Source organism: Diplodia corticola (genome assembly GCF_001883845.1).
Source record: "Diplodia corticola strain CBS 112549 chromosome Unknown scaffold15, whole genome shotgun sequence".
Classification (NCBI taxonomy): domain Eukaryota; kingdom Fungi; phylum Ascomycota; class Dothideomycetes; order Botryosphaeriales; family Botryosphaeriaceae; genus Diplodia; species Diplodia corticola.
In genome coordinates, this window is record NW_017971494.1 from 36,606 (window position 1) to 46,989 (window position 10,384).

Below are 10,384 nucleotides of genomic sequence, written 5' to 3' on the forward strand. Positions count from 1 at the left end.
CACCCCGCACGCTCAAGTACCATGACGTTTCCATAAGGCTGACAAAGGCGGAGAAAGCCCGCAGCGCTGCCAGTACTGCAGCACCGTGTCCAGCCCAGACATGCTTCCCCTCTCCTTTGTCACGCCAGCTCCTTTTTCCCAATCCGTCGTAATGCTGCTCCAATCGCGCTACTGGAAGGACGATTGCGAGTGTCGAGGAACCGCTCCTTCGCTGGCAGCGTCCTGCGCTTTCTTCGCCCTTCTGCTGCATCCGTCTGCTTTCTGCTTTCTGACAATGTTCGGATGGCGTTATCCTTGGGCCGGTGGATCCTTCCTGACACAAGCAACGTTCGAAAACGTTTGCTCCAACTGTGCGCCATCACATACGCGGCCCTCGCTCTGATTCATCCGGCGCTGATCACGATCGCGAAATTACCTTGAGGGCGCATTGTCTGAATCATCAAACGGATGCCCGCGGCTGGCTGTCATCTCGCGTACCTCGACATTCAGGGGGATCTGCCGCGCGCAACCCGCAATAACGCTCCCCCGTGATCAGCGTCTACTTTGACCCCCCAAAGCTAATAATACTCCCTATCAATATTAGAGAGCCCCACTGCAAGGACGGGCCGCATGCGCAGGCCCGCTGCCTCGGTATCTGCCCATTGATGCCGGGTTCAAAATTCCATGCTCCTTTACAATAATGACAACCTTCATGCGTCTCAGATGGAGCCCCGCACGTTGGTGGGCGTGGACAGGATGGCAGTACTGGGTTGAGGATCCGTATGCTTCCTCCAGGCTAACGCGGCTCCCCGCAGTCGCGCACGATGCAGCAACGTCTTATCATTGATCTACCGGGTGGGTCAGAAACAGCGCGTATACCAGATGAACAACTGTGGTATTGTGACTTACATGCCCGAATACTTTGCCAATTAGGGGAGGTAGAGCAGAACCACATATGGTCCAAGCAGCCATTGGCCACCTACTACCACGCTTGAAATAGTACTTGGAGAATATCCCCCGACAGATCGCATAAACAGCCGCTTTGGCAGCCCTGGCTTCCCTTTTGATTTGCTATCAAATGACCTTGAGCTGCAACGGCTACACTCAGTTACCCTGGCGCCCCGTGGAACATTATACGAATCAGGCTCCGTGAGCAACCGTATTCCACGCGATCGTTGCTGTAGATCATCCGCTTGCGCGGGTCGAAAGGCAGGGTTGTATGTCGGGAGTGAGCTCGGGAAAGTCTGATGACGTGTAGATTTCGATACCGCGTAGATCGGCACAAGGTGTTTCTTGGTCGCAGAGATCATGCGATCCGGTTGGGTCAATGAGAGCTCTTGCTGACGCGGATTGCAGAATCAGACCAAACCCTTGACTGGTGAATCTGGATGAGCACGAGCTGATCGCTCGACGTAAGACGGCGGGCGTTATGCGGCCTTAAACTCCCCGCGTGTCAAACAACGATATCCCTTCTCTTCTTGGGGTCGTCTTCACGTAACATTGATGTCAACGGCTCGCGAACACCGTCGCCATGCCGCTGGTGACGTCATTCAACAAATTGGATTGGGCTGTATCTATTGCTGGCTGTGAGAATCGGCCTATTCGGAAATCCTACTGGGGATAGGCGCAGTGGAATTCCAGGTACCCGTCAGCTGTAGCCTTTTGCTCTCTCGCCTTCGCCCTCTCCGCGAGCGTGTGATTGGTTGATAGAGTTCCAGGTGTGATGAACTTTCACTAAGGAGTACAGCTTACGAACATGTTCACTCCAGTCTACAATCCCTATGTCCGAGCTTGGTGCTCTGATCTGCTTGCTCTGCCTAATCAAAGTAAGACAGCCTGATCGGAGCTATGAGGTATATTCCCTTCACGTTGGCCATATGAGCGGTGGGTCGACAGCTCTCTGAGCCACTTTGTGTACAAGTTGCTTTCAATATCACCATCGAAGGGGGCCGCGAAATCGATTGACCCACCTATAGCCTCCCACGTGGGCAACAGAAGGCTATGTCTCGATGCATTCATATAGTTTCGACACTCGCATTTATATCCGGCCATCTGCTCGTGAAGAAAGGTTGTTCAAAACCTGCACATACGTGGTGGTAATGTTTCAGGTCACCCCCACATGGGGGATCGCCGTGGACAAATTTCTCTGCAACTCACTGTGTCCTCGCCACCATCCTTTGAGGAACGCAGAAGCTCACATGAAGATCCAATATCAAGCTGTTAAGGCTGACAAGTCCAGGGCTGTTGCTCGCGGCCACTTTCTTTTCGAGGATCGTGTCAATCTTACCTGAGGAACCTTGGATGAGACTGCAAGCTCTTGTTGCTGTATCAATCCACAACTACTGGCAAAATTGTGCAGTGCGCAGAGAAGCGAATGGAACGAGGCTGCGAGCTAACAGCCACACCTGAACAGTCGTTTGCTGATACCCAGTCTTGTGTCCAGACATGTTTGTCCGTTTCAACAGTTCCAGCATGCGCGCTCTGCTGATTGGCTACTCATCAACAAGCTACTCTTCAAGACCCAAACTTGATTTCGCCAGGGGCATTCTGCGCCAGCCTACAGCCCAACGGATCACCAGTCGGCTCCATCGACTGGAGTCTGCAAGTCATGTGAGCTTCGGGGGTGGATTGACAGGTGGCCGCACGAGGCTCTGCACCTCGCCGGAGTCCTAGCTTCCCGGCCGCTCGGGTGGGACTACCGTAGGTCGACACAGCGTGACAGCGCAGTCCGCCGGTGCTGCATCTCTGCATTCACACGAATGTTTTGGGCTCGAGGTGAGTCGCGCGGTTTGGAGCGGTGTAACGCGTGTCCAGGCGTGTCTGGTGCGGATTCCACGGTGCGGTAAGTGTGTGGAAGTCGCAGGGCCGACTCAGCGGGCGGTGGCAGTCGGCGAAAATTATTTCCATGACGCCTGAGAGCCGAGCGACCTCATGCATCCCGCGCCCCTACCATCGCGTCCTCTGTTTTGCGCGAGCGAGTCCGAATCATCTCCCAGACGCGACCTTGTGCGTCCCCGCCTCGAGCCGCCCGACACACCCCCCGTAGGATCCCGTCAGGCTTGCGTAGGAGTGTGCGTCCAGGTATTTAAGGCCGGACCCTCGTGCACCAAAGCCGCGGCGCTGACCGTCAACAGACACGCGCTCCACCACCCGCATCCCGCCCGCCCGTGTGTCCGTCGCGTATGGGAGCGCGTTGCCGTCCACCCGCTTCTGAATAGCCGTTGGAACCGCCGCGAGCTGGAAAAGGTCGTCGGCCGAGTGCTCACAGCGCGCGCGTCGAGAAACCGCCACCATGTCGAAGCGCGGCGCGTCGCAGCAGTTGAGCAAGGAGGGGAACTTTTTTGGAGATGGGTCGAACGAGCTGTCGGGGGATGATAAGCCCAGGCCGGCCACGGCTGCGCAGCTGGCAAAAAGAAAGTAAGTGCGGATCCATTGCGTACCTGAAGATGTGGCGTGTGCGTTGCGCGTTGCGCGGAGAGTCGGCGTTGGGAGGACGGGGCTGGCGCGCTCTGCTTTCACTTTCACACTCGCATCGTGCTGATCCTATTGTCCCCAGATTGAAGCCACTCAAGGGCCGTCCGCGTGTCGCAGGTTCTGTAAGTACTTTTCCTCCACAACCTCATCCTCCACAGCTGCAATCTTCCCCCAACTTCACTCGACACCTCCGTCTTCTTCATTTCACGCTTCAACCATGGCTCCGATCGATCGTTCCGATCCATGGGCCTTGCACGCGAACCGGCGCTCCCCGTTCGCCATCGGCGCAGCAGTAGCGCTGGGCGCTTCGGTGCCCGTGGCCAAGGCCGTCCGCCCGCCTGCGGGAGCGAATGCTCCCATCTCGTTTATGGTCAACGCTGCGGCGTCTCCAGCTCCCGCTACAACCCCAGCCCCGGGACCCGTCGAAGCTCCCGCTACAGCACCGGCTGCAGCACCGACCCTGACATTTCCCTGGGCTGCCTCGTCCCGCCTCGCTCCCCCCGTCTCCACGGGCGTGGACGGTCGCGATTATCGTGACCATGACATGGCTAACGATGCCGACACACAGACCAGCTCTCAAAGCTTCCCGCCCGCAGCTCAACAGCAGCCTACTGCCAACGCCTTCGGTGGATTCTCACCTGCGCCGCCAAGCGGAGGGTTCAACTTCAGCGCCGGTCCCGCGTCCAATCCGTTTGCTTCACAAGCCGTAGCGAACAACAACAGCGCCGGTAGCAACACTGGTAGCAACGCCTTCTCCTCCTCTTTCACCTTCGGTAGCAATCAATCCGGTGCAAGCAATCCGTCCGGTGCGAACAACCCATTCGGCAGCATTGCTTCGGCTTCCCCCGCGAGCAACGCGTTTGGGAACACCGAGTCGGCGGGCGCCCCATCAAACAGTGTCTTCAGCTCCTCATCCGCCCCTTTGAACAACCCCTTTGGAGGCAACAGCACGTCTTCTGCACCGAGCTCGAACTTGTTTGGCGCATCTTCCACACAGCAGAACGCATTCGCAAGCAAGCCGTCAGATTCGTCGAACAACCTTTTCACGAACAATTCCTCCGGCTCAACCAACGTGTTCGGAGCCAACCCATCGGCCACTTCTGGCAACATCTTTGGATCCACCTCGTCCGCCGCACCGGCGAGTAACCTGTTCGCCGCGGCAGCTCCTAGTGCTCCTAGCAGTACCTCGTTCGGCGCTGCGACGTCTTCCGCTGCTCCATCGACTATTTTTGGTGCGGTAGCTTCGTCGTCGCCATCCACAAACATGTTCGCTGGCCTTGCCAAGAACTCGGACGCCACGTCCCAGCCGCAGACGGGCAATGCCTTTGGAGGTACTACCACCTCGGGCCCTTCTGCCAGTGCTTTCGGTGGCACTGCTGTGTCATCTGCATCCTCAAGCAATCTGTTTGGTGGTAACACTTCTTCAGCGCCATCACCCAATCTTTTTGACAACATGAAGACTTCTTCTACGCCGTCTACCAGCGCCTTCGGCGGTGCCACATCTTCAGCGCCATCCAACATCTTCGGCAGTATTCCAGCTTCATCAGCTCTGTCCGGCAACATATTTGGCAAAAGCGGAACCTCATCCGCGCCGGCGACCACTCTTTTCGGAGCTGCTACTTCCAACACATCCTCGGCCCCTGTCAATGCCTCGAATGCCCCTAGCGCAGGTCCTGCGGGCAACATCTTCTCAAATCCTACCCCGTCTTCAGGGTCAGCTGAATCCGCTTCTCAGACAGCCAACTTGTTCGCGCAGACAGCGGCGAGCTCTACCCCCCCGTCTGGTTCGTTCAACTTTGGAGGCCAGCCAGGCGCTAAGACCTCGAGCGCAGCAAACGAGCAAAGCAACCCCGCCACTAGCGGACCCAAGCAAAGCTCAGCCAGCAATCCCTTTCCACCGGCTTCTGCCGCCCAACCCTCAACCAGCGGGGCTGGCATCTTCAACTTCCCAGCTCAGAGCCCGGCCAAGACCGCCACCGACGCCACTCCGTTTACTGGTTTCGGCAAAGATACGTCTGGCAATGCGGATAGTCAAGCAAAGCCTGCGGCCAACATGTTCGCTCCGTCTACGTCCAATGCCACCCCCAAGCTTGGCTCGACCCTCTTTGGCTCGACCAGCGAAAGTCCATCACAGACTAGTACGAATCTCTTCAACTTTCAGAGCCAGAGAACTAGCAACGAGGATGCCCAGAAGCATGTGCAGAACAGTACAGAGACTCAGGCCAGCAGCACATCGAACTTGTTTGCAAAGGCGGCCTCTGGTGGCCCAAGCGAATCGGCTACAACCGAATCGCCGGGCCAGACCGCTTCTCCGAAGCAGGACAAGCTGGCAGAATCGACCCGAAGCTCCAATCCGTTCTCCTCAATCACGCCGTCCACTACTTCGCTTACTGGCCCAGCCGCGTCTCCATTCAAAGTCAACGGAGCGCCATCTGCCCAGGAAAGCTCGAGCGATGGTGTTGGAAGCCCTGTCAAGCCGAACGCCTCCCCAGCACAGACTTCAGAAGCCACATCCACGGCTCCTGCAGCTCCCGATTTCGACATGTCTAAGATCGACGTGAAGAAAGTCGAGATGATCCGAAAGGTTCGCTGCCTGAATCGCTGGATGAAAATGAAAGCCTCTACAATGTCAGAAACCGACGATTTTGCCGCTATCGCTCAGGTTTACCTGAAATTCTTCGTCAAGCACACTAGTGCGTACTTCGATGCTAGACCTAGTGCCCAGGCCCAGTTCCAGACTAAGAGCAATGGAAAACGTAAGGCAGATGATGAGCCTGAAGCTGGATCACCGAAGAAGTCGAAGGTTCCATCAAGTCAGGACGACAGCAACTCCGCGGGCGCTTCGAACACCGCCAACGTTTTCAACAGCCTCATCAACAAGCCTGCCCAGTCTCCTCTGCGTAATGTTGAGTCGGCAACATCGCCAGATGCTGAAGCTGGCCCGTCGTCCAACAATGTCTTTGGGGCGTCTGCTTCTAGCCCTTTCAACTTCAACCCCAATGGTGGTATGTCGGGCTCTACTACTCCTATTGGAAGCCCGGCGAAGCCCGGCGGCTTTTCACAGTCACCTATCAAAGCTCCAACATTCGGTCAAGTTGGAGCTACTGAGAAGACCCCGAGCGCGAAGAGGAGGTCTGAGGAGATCTCTTCTGACGAGCAGGAGGAGGAGTCGCAGGACGACACCACACAAAATGACAAGAGGCAGAAGACCTCTACACCAGTGTCATCCGCCGATACTGGCTCTGTACTCAATAGCAGACAGGCATCTCCTGATGCTCGCAACCCCTTCGGAAATCTCTCGCAGGAGGAGAGCAACAAGGATGGAGACGACGAAGATGGGTCTGAGGAGGAAGAAACTGTTGAGCAAGGCAGCACAACCCCCACGGCCACCCCCAAGCGCGTCGATGGTCTTTTCGGACGTATCACCAAAGACGACATTGCATCCAATGGGGACCCAAAAACCCCCGACGACGGTGGCATTTTCGGACGTATTACCGGCACATCGACCGATAACTCCAAGCCCGCTGCGGCTAATCCATTCGGCTTCCCTGCCTCGAGCTACGAACTTCCAGGCGGAGCTAAGACCGGTCCCGTGTTGAAGACGTGGAACGGCGACGCTGCATCTCCTATCAAATTCGGCACTTCGCAGCCAGCTGCCTCAGACGATGGAAAGAAGGAGGCTACTCCATCCGCGAGCTCTAATCCCTTTTCAGGAATAGCTACTGGAAACTCGTCCGCCAGCGCCCCGCTCTTCAAGTTCACGCCTGCTCCGACGCCTCCCGCCGGTGACGCATCCCCCTTCAAGTTCAACCCCCCTGCCGCTACGCCCTCAGGCACAAGCTCTGTCTTTGCTTCGGGCTTTGGCTCCCGTGCCACCACACCCGGTGTTTCTACTGGTGCATCGGAAAACGAAACGAGTGCGGCTGAGAATGATGATGATGAGGAATCGCAGACGGTTGATAATGAACAAGTCGCCCTGCATACTGCTCTGACTGATGAGGACAAAAAGACCTACGAAGTTCTTTTTGACACAGACATTCAGCCTGTGACACTCATGCACCTGGTTGACAGGTCAGAGGATGAGCTCAAAGCAGAGCCGAAGAAGGGTGCGAAGAAGTGGGAGAGTAAAGGGAAGGGACCCGTTCGTGTACTCAAGCATAAGGAAAGTGGCGGTGTCAGCATTCTCTTCAAGGCTGAGCCGATGGGTCGCGTTCTGATCAACACGCGCGTCCAGCCCTCGTTCCACTACAAGAAGGCCAAGGCGAAGTTTGCTACCTTCCCGCTCCCGGATGAGAAGGGCAAAATTACACCGCAGTACCTGAAGTTCGAGGACGACGCTGACTGCGCAAAGTTCGTCGATGTTTGCGAGTCAAGCAAGTCATCGTAGGCAGCTTGTTTTGCCTGCAGGTAGCCCTGTTCTCGAGAACAGTGAGAAGAAGATCTATCTTGACGGATCCTTTTCTTCACCTGGGCCTCTTTTCTAGGTCTTTTACTTTTTGCTTCAAGAATTTCGATACTAAGGGGCTTTGTGCGGGACTCGGGTGGGCCGTCCAATGACACATGTGTATGTCATTGGCTCGCTGGCTCACTATCTTCTCGTTCACCTACACGTCGGATGCCATGTCCCCGGCGATGAACGCCCTCTCACCGGATCAATCAGCCAAATCCGCCCTTTCTTCTGCCTCGTGCAGCTGCTTTCTAATTGCTTTTCTCCTTCTAGCGTGCTTTCTGCATTAGTGCATAGCGGTGGTGGGGCGTAATATGTGATGTTTCTTCTTGGGACGTGTACTTTTCTCGAGGTACATGCACAGGTCTGAGTAGGTATGCAGGATTTCTTCAACCCCAAAGGTTTTCATTGCTCGGCACTTAGAAACAAAAGTTTATTCTTTCAGTTTTACGTTGTGAGTGGCAGGCAATGCGGCGATATGGCGATGACGAAGACCGTAGTCTTTCAGACACATTCTTCTGCCTTCCTTGGGGGGAGAAGCGCTGTGATGCATGCCTAACCAGGTTGGCATGCAAAGCAGCACAAAGATCATTATTTCGGGTGTACAATAAAAAAGCAAAGGCTGAAGGTCAGCACGATTAGTAGATCACGATACTCCAATACAAATCAGAGGGTGGTTCTCTGTGCACAACTGTGTGCGTGATAGTCTTTGCGCATGAATATCTGGCCGTCTGACCTACATCGCCTCTATTGCGCCTCTGTTTCTTCTGCCTTGTTTGGAGGCCTGGCACGGTTTCTGTCCTCCCCTGCTGCCTGGCTGCAGTGCTTCTGCATGCACGTGTGCGCATGCGTGTCTTGACTACAATATTACACCTTTTACTGCGCAAACGATGAGTAAGAACACGCCCATCTTCGTCAGCCTGGCATGCGGCTCGGGGAAGCCGGAGGGGGTGGCCTTGTTGCACTACATTCCTTTCCTCTCTCTCTCTCTCTCTTTCTCTTCCAGCGTACCTTCCCGCATCCGCCGCACATCGTCTCTCAGGCTCGCTGCATCCGTCATGCTCACCGACATACAGAAAAGATCGATCACCGTAGGCAATAATTGCGGCTTGTTGAAAACAGACATGCCCGTACCTGTGGGGTTTGGTCGTCGGAGCGGTCTCGGAGAACCCCGAAAGGGCGAACGCACGGCTTTTTCGCTTCTGCATGTCTGCATGCATGATGCACATACAAGGAGGCGGGGGAGAGGAGGGAAGGGAAGAAAAGAAGGAAGGAAGAAGGGTTGTGTGCAAGCAGTGCAGATTGGGCTGACCCAAGATCATCACCTCGGAATTCCAGCTTGCCTTTCTCTGTGTTTGTTGATCCACCAGCAGCTGCACGGTGGCTGCGCAAAGGAGAGAGGACACGGATGTGACTACGTCAGAGCAACGGTGTGAGCCGCCGAACATGGGCCTTCTCCCGTACGTTTTGACCCCAAGTCAGCCTCATCGTGCGGCTGGATGAGGCGGCCGCGATGGGGGCGTGGGCTTTGCACGCCTCGCCCGCCAATGGGGACAGCCGAACCGTCGGCATTGTGCAAGCGTATTTGGTGGGGGGGTGGGCGTGCATGTGGCAAGGCGATTGGTGGCCTCGATGCACAGTGTCTTCGGGCGTTCTCAGGGCGCGCCATTTCACGTAAGGCTGTCGATATGGAGGACCCTGGGTTAATTCCGGCCGTTATCTGTCGTTGCGCGTTCCTGACGTGCCGGGAGTGAGGACGATTGGGAGAAAAGAGGGGTGCGGAAAGGCGGTAAAGGGAAACCGGTGGCCGCGACGGCGCGCAGATCGGTGGGTATTCTAGGCTAGATCAAGTTGGGTTCTTGGTCCGTGGTTCTGTGTGTAAATTGACGGGGTGATGGGGTTCTTATGCGTGCGGTGGCGATTGATTAGGGGGAGCGGGACGGAGCGGCTTGTGTAATCGTCGATCTCGTTCATCGCTGTGTTGCTGTTGGCAGGTCTGGCGCGACGAGCGGGAAGGATTAGCCAGGTCCCTGTGGCTGCAAAAGCACGTTGGTGGCTGGAGCCTCATAGATGGAAGCAGGATTGAACAATGTTGGCAGATAAGTATTATTGCTTGTTGGTTGCTGCTCAGGCTGGATGTGGAGGAAAACAGTTCTACATAAACGCCATTACATGAGCCGTCAGGAAAGAACGCCTCCCGGAAGGGGGGGCATACTCCAACAGAGAGAACAGAGCAATTATGGGAAACGGGTATTGACGCCGGGAACCGATCGCTTGAGAGAGAAAATGCCAGGTTCCGTGATAATGCCTCCAGTGCCGCCCGTTTGAAAATTCAAGAACGCCGTGTAAATGTGAAGATGCAAGATGATGAGGATGATTGCGGACAGTGCACGCAGGTACGAGGTCGCTTTAACGCCGATTGTTGCTCGATGGTCGTAGGAAAATAGATGATGTCGTGGTAAAAGAGGCAGAGATGGAATCGAA

At 55.8% G+C, this 10,384-nt stretch overlaps 1 protein-coding gene across 1 annotated transcript; it reads left to right on the forward strand.

The window, feature by feature from the left end:
• Nucleotides 1-3,670: 3,670 nt before the first annotated feature.
• On the forward strand, nt 3,671-7,840 carry BKCO1_1500013 (proteophosphoglycan 5; the record flags this gene model as incomplete). The annotated part of the gene is made up of 1 exon (XM_020271228.1): nt 3,671-7,840. One exon carries the CDS (start codon nt 3,671-3,673, stop codon nt 7,838-7,840), a length of 4,170 nt encoding a protein of 1,389 aa, XP_020132069.1.
• Between the last annotated feature and the right edge of the window lie 2,544 nt (nt 7,841-10,384).